The 15,240-nt window shown below is 37.7% G+C and overlaps 1 protein-coding gene across 2 annotated transcripts in view; it reads left to right on the top strand.

Moving 5' to 3' along the window:
- LOC115209891 (prosaposin) overlaps nt 1-15,240 on the top strand; it is an 87,621-nt gene that overhangs the window by 39,197 nt on the left and 33,184 nt on the right. The window contains exons 7-13 of one of the 2 annotated variants that reach the window (XM_036498845.1): nt 355-432; nt 3,402-3,464; nt 3,661-3,720; nt 6,770-6,871; nt 6,969-7,037; nt 8,327-8,389; nt 11,637-11,696. In XM_036498845.1, the coding sequence (XP_036354738.1) occupies nt 355-432; nt 3,402-3,464; nt 3,661-3,720; nt 6,770-6,871; nt 6,969-7,037; nt 8,327-8,389; nt 11,637-11,696 (495 nt within the window). Of the gene's footprint in view, nt 1-354; nt 433-3,401; nt 3,468-3,660; nt 3,721-6,769; nt 6,872-6,968; nt 7,038-8,326; nt 8,390-11,636; nt 11,697-15,240 lie in introns of both variants that reach the window. The other variant, XM_036498868.1, reaches the window with a different exon arrangement.

The raw sequence follows: 15,240 nt of genomic DNA, 5'->3' as shown, positions 1-15,240 counted from the left end.
GGACATGCCTACAAAGTCAGAAAACAACACAGCTCCCATGACTTTCGGAAACATTTTTTCACGCTCAGAGTTGCTGAAGCATGGAATAAACTGCCTGCGTCAGTTGTTGACTGCCATGACACTGCATCCTTTAAGGCCCTCATGCTTTCTGAAATCCGCTGAAACTACACAGTGCACCTGAGCACTGTACACAATGTTTTTATTATTATTATTATTATAATAGCATAAATACAAATCACATACAGATTTGAGTCAATCAACTATTCCACTTCTTTAAGATTATATATTTTTCTCTAGAATCTATTTCCTTTGTTGCATTTATAAAGCATTTTATATTTTCTTTTTCCTACACAGCCTGATAAGAAAATGTGTAATGATTGCAAAGTATTTTTCACTGATGTTCGTCAGAGAATGACATCTAATGCTGTTGTTGTAAGTATTTTATTTCCTTATTTTAACTTCATGAGGCAGCGGCCTGGTAGAATCGGCAGCATGCTGGACAAAGTCTTTAGTGGCATTTTTTCCAGCTTTACTTTCTAAGTTCAGAGGTCAACTTTAACTTTCATCTTTTTTTGGGGGGCGGGGTCGGAGCTATAAAATAAGTACTAGTTGAGTACTGGGGTCAACGTACCCCTTCCCTCTAAAATTGCTGGTTTTGTGCCAAAATTTTAAACAGGCGCAGGAGTGGCTGTGTGGTAAGTAGCTTGCTAACCAACCACATGGTTCTGGGTTCAGTCCCACTGCGTGGCATCTTGGGCAAGTGTCTTCTGCTATAGCCCCCGTCTACCAATGCCTTGTGAGTGGATTTGGTAGACGGAAACTGAAAGAAGCCTGTCGTATATATATATATATGTATGTGTGTGTTTGTGCGTCTGTGTTTGTCCCCCTAGCATTGCTTGACAACCGATGCTGGTGTGTTTACATCCCCGTAACTTAGCGGTTTGGCAAAAGAGACCGATAGAATAAGTACTGGGCTTACAAAGAATAAGTCCCGGGGTCGATTTGCTCGACTAAAGGCGGTGCTCCAGTATGGCCGCAGTCAAATGACTGAAACAAGTAAAAGAGTAATTATTTTAGCTTCATAAATGTTGAGCATTAAATGTAATACACTATCTCTAAATAAAACTTATCAAGTATTGGGATATGATTGGCTAAAAATGTTTGCAGGGTAGAAGTTCAAAAACTGAGAGTAGTAAAAGAATAAAGCAGTGAAGAATTTTGAAACGTTTTAATAAAATCATTTGATTTATGCTAGAGTTTGAAATGCAATGTAACAAATATTTCATACATGAAACTCTGGAACTTTTTCCTTAGTTATCATGTATGTAATATGATCCCAATGTAAGTACAAATGATTTAAACAGGTCAGTTTCAGCTAGGTTGGTGTTGTCAGACCGGGTGTCATATCAGGCATGTTGTTTTTGAACTCCTCAACAGCAACCATATAAAATGGTCGAGTAGTTTGTAAGCTTGCAGTGCTAAAGTCACTTCCTTCTGTGGAAGAAGAGGTGATGCATGCTTCATCATCATTGTTATTTTCATCATTTCAGCATTTTATTTTTCCATGCTTGCATGGGTCAGATAGGATTTGTTATCAATGCTGACAACACCAACATTCACCTGTTTCCAAGCTTAGTGATATTTCTCCTCGTCTTTCAAGTACAAAAGGCTGGACATGTTTTCATACAAGATTGCAAATCAATGTTACTGCTTGTACAATGATGACACTTGTTTATAATGAACATGTGATGCCAAGACATGAGTGCACGCACATACATACACGTGTGCACATACATACAAGCACACATACATACGCATAGATACACATGCACATGCTCTGTCTCTTGCACCTGTATGCATGTGCACACACTATGCTACCAAATTATTTCTCCTTCTCCACCCTTATACAACTCTACAATTCCCTTATACCTGACTAGCAGTATCGCCCGGGTTTGCAAGGGAAATAACTATATAAGCATTTTTAGAGATTTATAGCCAAAAAATAGCAAAAAAATGCATTAAAAATGGGGAAAAAATGATGGTAAATTTTTTTTAAATCGTTGACTCATCGTAGACATTTTTAGAGAGTTACTTCCCTTATATAATAGCGAAAAAATGCATTAAAATGGAAAAAAAATGATGGTAAATTTTTTTTTAAATCGTTGACTCATCGTAGACATTTTTAGAGAGTTACTTCCCTTATATAATAGCGAATAAAATGCATTAAAATGGAAAAAAATGATGGTAAATTTTTTTTTAAATCGTTGACTCATCGTAGACATTTTTAGAGAGTTACTTCCCTTATATAATAGCGAAAAAAATGCATTAAAATGGAAAAAAATGATGGTAAATTTTTTTTTAAATCGTTGACTCATCGTAGACATTTTTAGAGAGTTACTTCCCTTATATAATAGCGAAAAAATGCATTAAAATGGAAAAAAATGATGGTAAATTTTTTTTTAAATCGTTGACTCATCGTAGACATTTTTAGAGAGTTACTTCCCTTATATAATAGCGAAAAAAATGCATTAAAATGGAAAAAAATGATGGTAAATTTTTTTTTAAATCGTTGACTCATCGTAGACATTTTTAGAGAGTTACTTCCCTTATATAATAGCGAAAAAATGCATTAAAATGGAAAAAAAATGATGGTAAATTTTTTTTTAAATCGTTGACTCATCGTAGACATTTTTAGAGAGTTACTTCCCTTATATAATAGCGAAAAAATGCATTAAAATGGAAAAAAATGATGGTAAATTTTTTTTTAAATCGTTGACTCATCGTAGACATTTTTAGAGAGTTACTTCCCTTATATAATAGCGAATAAAATGCATTAAAATGGAAAAAAATGATGGTAAATTTTTTTTTAAATCGTTGACTCATCGTAGACATTTTTAGAGAGTTACTTCCCTTATATAATAGCGAAAAAAATGCATTAAAATGGAAAAAAATGATGGTAAATTTTTTTTTAAATCGTTGACTCATCGTATACATTTTTAGAGAGTTACTTCCTTATATAATAGCGAAAAAATGCATAAAATGGAAAAAAATGATGGTAATTTTTTTTTAAATCGTTGACTCATCGTAGACATTTTTAGAGAGTTACTCCCTTATATAATAGCGAAAAAATGCATAAAATGGAAAAAAATGATGGTAAATTTTTTTTTAAATCGTAGACTCATCGTAGGCGCGCGCTAATACCCAGAAGGGCTCGATATGAATCACGACTATAAGATACCCGCTTTTGGTTAGACTGCACCGCAAAATGTGGGAGTAAGGAATCTAAATCGTAGGAGACAGACAGCACACAACCTCTCTTTTATATATAAAGATGTATGTTTCTCTTAGACTCTTGATATATTTACCATTGTATTCTTAACTTTAACTTTTATTTCTTGTAGCACAACATTGAGAACGCATTTGATAAGGAAGTTTGTCCTTATCTTGGACCTTTTGAAGGGATTGTAAGTATTCTTGCTTTCTATTGTAAATTATGTAGTAATAAACTACTTGCATTTATAGCATAATAAATTTTACTTACCATTTATATTTTATCCCTAATGTTGGATTTAGAAGTAAACCATTTCTGTCACCAGTTAAATTTAGGCTTCCTATCAAATGTCTTTTGCAATACATTCATACCCTTATCTCATTTTTCAGTGCAAGGAATATGTCGGTGATTATGTTCCTCTTATCATGCAACAGCTCAGTATGTATATTGTAAGTATTATTTTATTTATTTATCAATCAATGATGGGTGATAGATTCACTTAATTGTTAGACAAAATACCTTTCTTAATTTACTTACATTCTGTGTTCAGATACTGCTTTTCATTTCCTTTCTTCCCTCTGCTGCCAAGTACACTTCTCTCAAATTATGTAGTTTTGTGTTGATAGAAATTATCATGGTTATTAGCAAAGGATATATAACAAAATGCACCAATGCAAATGTTTTGGACAATTTACCAAAGATCAAGAATAAGTTTTATCAAAGATGATTTCGAAAAGTTTTTGCCCTCACAGTCTGTCTGAGTGTATTAAGCTAAGTGTGTCAGCTAGATTTACCTAACATAGAAGAGTCCTTGAAATCCATTTGCAAACTAACTGTATAGTGCTGTTCAACATTTGTCATCTCATGAAGGATTTATGAGAGGGTCAGGTAGATCATCATCATCATCATCATTGTTCAACCGTGGTTGAGACAATGGAATTTACCATGCTACGCCAGACTTCACGGTCCATCATGGCATTATGGAGGTCCTGTTGCTGGATGCCTGTATCCCTGGAGATTACATCAGGGTAGGAGAGTGTGCGCCCTCTGGTATTGCGAGTAGATGGCTTCCAGAGGAGAAGAGTAGAAATTACTTCTTTTTCAGCTCTACAACAATGTCCAGCAAACTGGACTCTCCTACCTTTCACAAGAGATGACACAGGTGGTAGTTTCCCATATATTTGCATTTTGGTTGGATGGCGCCTCCACGAGAGATTTTGAGCTTTCATAAGGAGGCGAGTGTAGGTTCCATCCAACCACCTCTCAAGCTTCTTTGATAACGTCCAGGTTTCTGAGCCATATAGTAGAATTGGTTCGACTGTGGCTTTGAAGATTTCAAGTTTGAAGTCTCTACTTAGATTTGATGACCAGATCTTATGCATGTCATTAGATACAGTAACGTCCTTAGACAGGAAGCCAATATGGTGAAAAAAGGAGAGCCACTACCATGCTTAGTCATACAGGCAGCATAATGCTGTTGTGGAGACAGTGCTTGAGGAGTGAGATGTAGGTGATAGACAGATGAGTGAGAAAAGGGGATGTTGATTAAGAAGGATATGCAATAAGAGTAATACAAGGATGAGAAGAAGCCAATTGTGTTCACTTGATAGTATACATACACATAATTTTAGTATGCCATTTTACATGTTTTACAAGGCTTGCACAGAGTTTGTGGCATATTTTCTATGGGCCAATGACCTTTCCTGTCACCCAACCCTTATCTCCAAGCAGGGTAATATTTCCCCATTACCAGCCATGACAGAAATATATGACAGTGACACTCACTCGCAATTACCTTACTATGTCAAGACAAGGAGACACAAACACACATACTTACACATGTATACATTCATGTTTTAACTGAGGAGGGTTTACATAATGGATGCATTTCCTATTATATATTACACAAACATGGCATGTACACACACACACACACACACACACAATGAGCTTCTTTTGCTTTTCATCAACCAAAGCCTAGTGAGTGGATTTGGGAGATGCTTATTGTAGAAGGCATTTGCCCAAGATGCCACGCAGTGGAACTGTACCAAAATGATGTGGTTGGGGAGCAAACTTCTTAACCACAGCCACACCTGCACCTAGCTATACACACACATGTATGTATACTTAATGGTATGTATTCACAAGGCGGCGAGCTGGCAGAAACGTTAGCACGCCGGGCGAAATGCTTAGCGGTATTTCGTCTGCGTTACGTTGTGAGCTCAGATTCCGCCGAGGTCGACTTTGCCTTTCATCCTTTCGGGGTCGATAAATTAAGTACCAGTTACGCACTGGGGTCGATGTAATCGACTTAATACCTATGTCTGTCCTTGTTTGTCCCCTCTGTGTTTAGCCCTTTGTGGGTAATAAAGAAATAGGTATGTATTCACATATACATATAACAGTAAGCTAGCTTTATATACAGGCTTGAAAGTAAATAGTTTTCAGTACCTGTTACAGCTTTGGTATTGTTTAGGGATTGTAATTAAACTTGATTTCATGTATTTCTTTGATTGCCTTAATTAACTTCAGCAATATGTAACATTTTAAATCATAAGTCATTAAAGAAAGGCAGTGTGCATGTCCTTTTTCGGTTGACTTAGACTAATGAGATTGATGTGATTGGTATTTAGTTAAGACATTTATAGGTTAACATCTCAAAAAAAAATTTTAAAAAAGGTGTGAGAGAATTGTAGAAAGTTGCAATTCTGTCGGGTTGGGATTGGGCAAAATGTTTGCTTAGAGATAAGATGGCAATAAGAATGATGAGAATCACTGAAACACCTTTTAGATGAAGTTTCAGGTATGTGTGTGTTTGTGTGACAGCACATACATACATGGTTTTTTTTTTTTTTTATAGTTTTGTAGAAGATCAACTGATCAGAAACGAAATATTTTTTTGGTTCTGAATACAGCATTGGCAATGTTGTATAGGTGAAGCCTAGCATTTGTAGCATGTTTGAATTTTTGAATACTGTTTGTTTGTAGAAATCAAAGAAGCGGTTGCTTATCACATTAAAATGGTTAAAGATTAATAATCAGTTATATTACACTTTTTTCACTTTTTGGGGAATGGGTCAGGCTATTATGTTTTCATAGTTTCAAACAGATCCTTGTAGAGAAAAAGATAATTTGGCCAGGACAGGAGCTGACTCTACATAATTGTTTTAGAATATTGGAAGGGATACCATAAGAATTATCTTGTTGCAGAGATCAGTCTTTACTCTTGGCAAAAGTATGTAGTAATGGAACAGATGGAGAGTGATTAGTGGGGTAATTTCATTGTGTGGAATTGGAAGGGATGTGGGCAGCAAATGTGGTGACTTTGACAATGGTAATGTTACTTACAGAATGATGCTGGTAGAAAAGTGGCAAATAAGAGGATTATGCAAAGTTGGACATTTGTTGCATAATGAAGAAAAAGACGTTGAAAATAAAAAAAACTCCTACTGTGAATCATTGGTAGAAATTTACAATTATAATTTCTATTTTCAACAGGCACCAGAGTTCCTCTGTAGTCTTTTGACTTTCTGCCCAATGTCTAAGGAAGCTGCTATTTCTCAATTGATGGAAAGCATAGTGCACAATAATAATTTGAAGGTAGGTTGTTTTTTAATTAAGCTTATATGTCTTCGATTTTTGTGTGCTTAAAATGTCAAAATCAGTTTGAGCATATTATCTTGTCTTCTTTTTCAAGGATGAATGTAAAAATTGCAAAATGTTCTTGGAAAAGATAAAGGAAGACCTAACAGCTAATACAACTACAGTAAGTATATTTTTGTCTTGTCATTGAAAATTAATTTTTCTTAGTTTATTTTCATCTCCAGTTGGACATATGGCTTTGCAATTTTTTTTTTTATCTTGGTAGAAAATATGGCACAATTTTCTGAAGTAAGTCTTAAGGAAGGGTGTTGATCACTTTCAGCTGGCGACTCCCTAGCATTCATAACTATACTATATTCCTTCATGTATATTAGTTTTACAGATGTGGTCTTAGAACTAAACTAAATTTTTTTCACCTACAGCAGATACTTTCATAAATTTATTCTTTCACTAGCCTTCACTTGAATTCAGTTTTTTCTAATAAATCTGGCTGTAGAGGTGCAGGAGTGGCTGTGTGGTAAGTAGCTTGCTAACCAACCACATGGTTCCAGGTTCAGTCCCACTGCATGGCACTTTGGGCAAGTGTCTGAAATAAGCCTGTCGTGTGTGTGTGTGTGTATACACATACACACACTTCTGTGCTTGGCTCTCCAACATCGCTTGACAACCGATGCTGGTGTGTTTATGTCTCTGTAACTTAGCAGTTTGGCAAAAGAGATCGATAGAATAAGTTCTAGGCTTACAAATAATGTCCTGGGGGTCAATTTGCTCGACTAAAGGCGGTGTTCCAGCATGGCCACAGTCAAATGACAAACAAATAAAAGAATATATGTAAAATTGTTTTTCTGTTTAAAAGTACTACTGTAGCAATATAAGTTTCAAATTTTCGCACAAGGCCAGCAATATCAGGAGAGGGTAGGTTGGTTACATTGACCCCCACCAGTATTCAACTGATATTTTATCAACCCCAAGAGGATGAAATGCAAAGTCAACTTTGGCAGAATTTGAACTCAGAACATAGATGAAATTTCACTAAGGATTTTGCCTGGCATACTTACTATTGTGTCGGCTACCACCTTACTTCTGTAGCAATATTATTTGCAAATTTTGAAGGAGGGTGTAAGTCAAATCAACCTCAGTGTTCAACTGCTACTTATTTTTATTGACCCCAAAAGGATGAAAAGCAAAATCAACTTTGGCGGAATTTGAACTCAGAATGTTGAAATTACTGCTAAGTATTTTGCATGGTGTAATAAAAAAATTTTTCAAGCTTGCCACCTTTATTCTGTAGCAATATTAGTATACAATTTAAAGTATCATTTTTTGAAATATTTTATTTTAATTTGTATTTATACTAAACATACACTTATTCATATAGTTGATAGTTCATGAAGTAAATTATATCCTTATATTTTGTGTTTAGAAATTTTGTTTTTACTATATATTTCACAGCAAGAATTGCAAAACATTTTGAAGAAGGAAGTTTGTAGCCACCTTGGTGAATATAAAGAAATGGTAAGTGGGTGCTTTCATTTCTAAAACAGCTTGAGTTTACTGTTTTGCATTGTATGATTTCATCTAATGTCTTATGAATGAATTTGGAAGGCAGAAACTATAAAGCATGTCAAGTATGTAAATGTTTATGTTTGCACTTTTCAAACCAAAAAAAAGAAAAAATCCCTGAGAAACAGATAGTGGCATTTATTACAAATTGTCGTCTCCCTGTCAAGAAATTGTCCTCTGGTTCATTGCTGTCAAAAACATGAAGAATAAAATAATAATAATAATGAAATTATTGTATACAGTGCTCAGGTGCACCACAACTTGTCAGAAAGTGCACATAAAGTATATACAGTAATGTAGAAATGTCTGGAAAACAAACAGTGTATGAGTCAGATACATGCTTGTGTGTGTATAGAGGGGAGAAAATCAAGTGTAGTGTTGGCGAATCTCAGAAAGCATGGAAGTTTTGAAGGATGCAGTGCTCCGACAACTAACAACTGATGCTGGCAGTTTGTTCCATGCTTCAGCAACTCTCAGCATGAAAAAATGTTTCCTAAAGTCATGGGAGCTGTGCTGTTTTCTGACTTTGTAAATATGTCCACGGGTGTTAGATGGGTGGAGTTAGAAGAGGAAGTGAACACTTACTTGATAAACAGATAAGTTAATGACAAGAAAGGCATCTTGCTGTAAAAACATGTCCTTGATATCATCATCATCGTTTAACGTCCGTTTTCCATGCTAGCATGGGTTGGACGGTTCAACTGGGGTCTGGGAAGCCAGAAGGCTGTGCCAGGCCCAGTCTGATCTGGCAGTGTTTCTACAGCTGGATGCCCTTCCTAACGCCAACCACTCCGTGAGTGTAGTGGGTGCTTTTTATGTGCCACTTGCACAGGTGCCAGACGAGGCTGGCAAACGGCCATGATTGGATGGTGCTTTTTACGTGCCGCTGGCAAACAAGGGGTTCTCAACCATTTTTTATCTATGGATCTTTTTGACTACTATTTTATTCTGATGGACCCCCGTAACCAATAATGTGTTTAAAACCTAGTTTTATAGAAACCTCTTTCAAAATTCCTGTTTTGTTTTTCAAGCCTGGTGCAGCCTCCTGGCTTCCCAGATCCCGGTCGAATCGTCCAACCCGTGCTAGCACGGAAAACGGACGTTAAACGATGATGATGATGATATTAGTTTGTATAGGTTGAACTACGTAAAATGTTAGAGAAAGAAACCTAGTTTTTTCTTGCGATATATTTTTCAAGGGCCCTTAAAATACTGTTGTGAATCCCCAATTTACTATTTTGCTGTGTGGACCCCGCAAAATTTTATATGGACCCCATTTGAGAATCATTGGTTTAAACCATCCTAAGATGGAAGAACAGATCTTAAAACATACAAACGATGGCATCACATTGTTGAATGAGCATGTTTTTTTTTTTTGTTTTTTTGTTGTTTGTTTTTTTTCCCTTTTATCTGCAAACGTTAATTCTATACTGAGACTATAAAGCTGAAGCACTGGACCTCCGACTCCATTTTCATGTGTGGTAAGAAGCTTGCTTCCCAACCACATGGTTCTTGGTTCAGTTCTGTTGCTTGGCACCTTGAGCAAGTGTCTTCTACTACAGTCTCGAGCTGACCAAAGCCTTGTGAGTGGATTTGGTTGACAGAAACTGAATGAAGTCCATCGTATATCTCTTTACTCTTTTACTTGTTTCAGTCATTTGACTGCGGCCATGCTGGAGCACCGACTTTAATCGAGCAACTTGACCCCGGGACTTATTCTTTTGTAAGCCCAGTACTTATTCTATCGGTCTCTTTTGCCGAACCGCTAAGTAACGAGGACATAAACACACCAGCATCGGTTGTCAAGCAATGCTAGGGGGACAAACACACACACGCACATATATATATACATATATACGACAGGCTTCTTTTCAGTTTCCGTCTACCAAATCCACTCACAAGGCTTTAGTCAGCCCAAGGCTATAGTAGAAGACACTTGCCCAAGGTGCCACGCAGTGGGACTGAACCCGGAACCATGTGGTTGGTAAGCAAGCTACTTACCACACAGCCACTCCATATGTATGTGTGTGTGTCTGTTTATGCCATGTAACTTAGCGGTTCAACTAGAAATCAATAGAATAAGTACTAGGTTTACAAAGAAGTGCTGTGGTGGTGGTGGTGGTGGGGCGATTTATTTGACTTAAACCTTTTCAGGCAGTGCTCCAGCATGGCCACAGTCAAATGACTGAAACCTGTAAACGGATATTAAAACCACTGTATAATGGACATGCATGAATCAGATCATCGCTTGTTAGGCTACAATGGCTGTGGTGGTACTAGACTGTTGACCTAATTTCTTTTATTGTTGTTTGTATGATAGTTGACTTATGGAATTCATATGTCCGGGTTGAAAGGACATTGAGAAAATAAAACATTCATGTGTAAAAATAATATTGGCCTAACAACATGCAGAGATTAAATCTATAACTTGTTCTCATTGAAGAAAAGGAGTAAAAAAAGAAGAAAAAAACACCCTCAACAGATCATACTCTCTCTTTTACTCTTTTACTTGTTTCAGTCATTTGACTGCGGCCATGCTGGAGCACCGCCTTTAATCGAGCAACGCGACCCCGGGACTTATTCTTTTGTAAGCCCAGTACTTATTCTATCGGTCTCTTTTGCCGAACCGCTAAGTAACGGGGACATAAACACACCAGCATCGGTCGTCAAGCAATGCTAGGGGGACAAACACAGATACACAAACACACACACGCATATATATATATATATATATATACATATATACGACGGGCTTCTTTTAGTTTCCGTCTACCAAATCCACTCACAAGGCTTTGGTCGGCCCGAGGCTACAGTAGAAGACACTTGCTTGCCCAAGGTGCCATGCAGTGGGACTGAACCCCGAACCATGTGGTTGGTAGACAAGCTACTTACCACACAGCCAATAGTCTAGGAAACTGAATGTAGTCTAGGAAAAATGGAGATCGCTTTTATTGTTAGATTGTGGTGCAAATGTTATTTCTTAATCTTGATATTTTCATTGGTTATTTTTGTTGTTTAGCCTCATGTCAGCTCTCTGTTGTCCAATGTGACCTTTGGCTATCTCAAACAGTTTGAGCTACAGCTATGAGACACTCTTGTTCTCAAGTCCCTATTATGTTTGTTCTGAATATATGAAATTATGCAAATTATTTTCACCACTCTAATGAATGTTTTTTTTTTTCTAAAATATTTATTTCAGTGTGAGCTGGTTGTTGAGAATTATGCTGGTCTTATTGTTACTGATTTAGTGGAAAAAATTGTAAGTATTCTTAATTATTTTAGCTTTGATAATATAAAGTGCAAACACTGAAATGGGCTTGTAAACTCCCCAAACAACTGACTCTGGTTCAATTCTTAGTTAAGCTGATTTCAACCGATCTGATTTATCCTTTAATACATAATATAAAGATGAAAGCCAATTAAGGATTATGCATTTTTGAATTGTCATACAAAAAACTGTTCATTTGTAACCCCTGTACTACTTTATAGGGAAATAATTGGGATTAAATTTTAAAATGCATCTAAATCTTAAGTTTTGCTTCTATTATTTGAGATGATATTCTAATAAAACTGTCATTTTTCATTTACTATAAAGGAAATCCTAGAACTGTAATGAGCTGTAGAATTGAGTATTAAACAACCAAATTTTTTTTATCCTTATTATTAGACATTATCTAGTTGCTACTATTTTTAAGGTGGCAATCTATCAGAATCACTAGTTTGTCAGGCAAAATGCTTAGCAGCGTTTTATCTTTTTCTTTACATTCTGAGTTCAGATCCTGCTGAAATCATCTTTGCTTTTTGATCATTTCATTATCAATGTACGTAAAAAGCACTATCCGACTCGTGGCCGATGCCAGCACCGCCTCGACTGGCTTCCGTGCCGGTGGCACATAAAATACACCAATCTGACCGTGGCCGTTGCCAGCCCCGCCTGGCACCTGTGCAGGTGGCACGTAAAAAGCACCCACTACACTCACGGAGTGGTTGGCGTTAGGAAGGGCATCCAGCTGTAGAAACATTGCCAAATTAGACTGGAGCCTGGTGCAGCCTTCTGGCTTCCCAGAACCCCGGTCGAACCGTCCAACCCATGCTAGCATGGAGAACGGACGTTAAACGACGATAAACGACGAATATATAAAAAAGTTAGTCAAGTATTGGTCTGGTAGAATCATTAGCATGCTGAGCAGAGTGCTTAGTGGCATTTCATCTGCTTTTATGTCCAGAGTTCAAATTCCACAAATTCCACTTTACCTTTCACCCTTTTGGGATCTATAAAATAAGTACCAGTTAAATATTAGGGTCAGTGTTCTCAACTAGCCCACTCCCTGAACTTGCTGGCCTTGAACCAAAATTTGAAATTATTATTATTATGGCAAGAAGCTGGTAGAATCATTAGTACACCATGCAAAATGCTTGGTGACAATTCAGCTATCTTTATGTTCTGAGTTCAAATGTTGCAGAAGTCAGCTTTTCATCCTTTCAAGGTCAATAAAATAAGAACCAGTTAAACACTGTTGTTGATGTAATTGACGAACTACATCCTACAAAATTTCAGGCCTAGTACCTATAGTAGAAAGGATTATTATTATTATTAGGCAGAAGGCAGCAAGCTGGCAGAATCGTTAGCATGCTGGATGAAATGCTTAGTGCTATTTCTTCCATCATTACATTCTTAGTTCAAATTCTGCTGAGGTCGACTTTGCCTTTCGTCCTTTCAGGGTCGATAAAACAAGCACCTGTTGAAAACTTGAGTCAATGTAATCAGCTCATCCCCTCCCCTCAAAATTGCTACCCTTGTGGCAAAATTTGAAACTATCATTAGGCAGCAAGCTGGCAGAATCGTTAGCATGCTGGGCAAAATGCTTAGCGGCATTTCGTCTGTCTTTACATTGGGTTCAAATTTCACTGAGGTCAACTTTGCCTTTCATCTTTTTAGGGTCGATAAAGTACCTATTTCTTTATTACCCACAAGGGGCTAAACATAGAGGGGACAAACAAGGACAGACATAGGTATTAAGCTGATTACATCAACTCCCAGTGCGTAACTGGTACTTAATTTATCGACCCCGAAAGGATGAAAGGCAAAGTCGACCTCGGCGGAATTTGAACTCGCAATGTAACAACAGACGAAATACCGCTAAGCATTTCGCCCGGTGTGCTAACGTTTCTGCCAGCTCGATAAAGTACCAGTGTAAGTACCACCCTTTGTGGACACAACACATCACTGTAGTTATCACTGGATCTTTCCCAGACTCTTGATGGAGGATGTTTCTGTCTTAAAGGTTTGACGTGAAGACTGAGAACTGTCATGGACACACCATGTCCATGTCTTCACCACTTTCCTCCTTGTTGAAGTCATTTCCAAATGGTAAGCGGCTATCTGCATTGCCATGATCTGCTGTTTTCTGGTACTCGATTGTGTAGTGTAACTGGTTTATCCACAAGTCCCATTGGGCTAGTCAGTTGGCTGCAAGAAGTGGTGTCCCTTTCTTCAGCTCGAAGAGGTGCCATCAGTGTTTTATAATCAGTCTCCAGTATGAACTCAAGTCCATACAGATACTGGTAGAATTTCCGAGAGCCAAAAATAATGGATAGGGATTCTCCTAGTTTTTTTTCTGCAGACCTGTGAGTCTTGGATACATTAGCAATTGGACACTCACTTCCATCAAGATAGTGATGAAACAAGACAGCTCCAATTCTGACATTGGAGGCATCACAAGCCAGTCTGAGAGAGGCTTGTCTGAGTTGAAATATACAAGGACTTGATCTGAGGATAATAAGCTTTACAACTGTTTAAACGCTCTTTGCTCTTCATCTCCCCACTTCCAAGAAGTTGCCGCCTTGGTTAAGCAGTAAAGTGGCTCAGCCATAGTGGCCAGGTTTGGGATAAACTACCCGTAGAACTGAACCGAACCTAAGAAAGACTTTAAGCTTGAGATGCATATGAGGTGGCATCTTCATGACTTCCTCAACCTTGGATCCCTTTGCAATTCCTTTGGCTGATAAAGTGTGGCCAAGATATTCCACACTGTTTTGTGTGAACAAGCACTTTTCACGGCAACATCTGAGTCCTTTGTTATTTAGCCGAAAGAGCAAATACCTCGGGTTGCTCAAGTTGTCATTTGCATCTTTCAAATGACGAGCATATCGTTTTGGAAAACAGCAACACCAGGCAGATCACTGGTCAGATTTTCCATGATCTCTTGGAAATAACCAGGTGCTGATTTGATTCCAAATGGGAGTCATTGTTGTAGGAGTACTCCACAGTGAGTGTCGAAGGGTAGGCTTTATTGACTCTCTGGTGCCAGTTTGATTCGACTGTAGGCATCAGCAACGTCAATCTTTGTATCCACCTCCCAACTTCTGCATCAGTTCCTCTGGGAGTGGCATTGGCTGACGGTATTCTTCAGCTGACGGCAAGCTGGCAGAAACGTTAGCACGCCGGGCAAAATGCTTAGCGGTATTTCGTCTGTCGTTACATTGTGAGTTCAAATTCCGCCGAGGTCGACTTTGCCTTTCATCCTTTCGGGGTCGATAAATCAAGTACCAGTTACGCACTGGGATCGATATAACCGACTTAATCCGTTCGTCTGTCCTTGTTTGTCTTCTCTGTGTTTAGCCCCTTGTGGGTAATAAAGTAATAGGTATTCTTCTAGTTGATCATTGATGCCAACTTAGTAGTCACCACAAATCTGTAACTTGGGCTTCAGAGTACCCAGATTATGTGCTTTGCAAATCGGTGCCATTGGTGTTCCATTCATATTCATGGAACTAGACTTGCTTCGAGACTCCATTTTGGA

The sequence above is a fragment of the Octopus sinensis genome, linkage group LG1 (assembly GCF_006345805.1).
Source record: "Octopus sinensis linkage group LG1, ASM634580v1, whole genome shotgun sequence".
NCBI lineage: Eukaryota > Metazoa > Mollusca > Cephalopoda > Octopoda > Octopodidae > Octopus > Octopus sinensis.
Note: the sequence above shows the minus strand (reverse complement) of the source record. Positions and strands in the feature narration are given on the sequence as shown.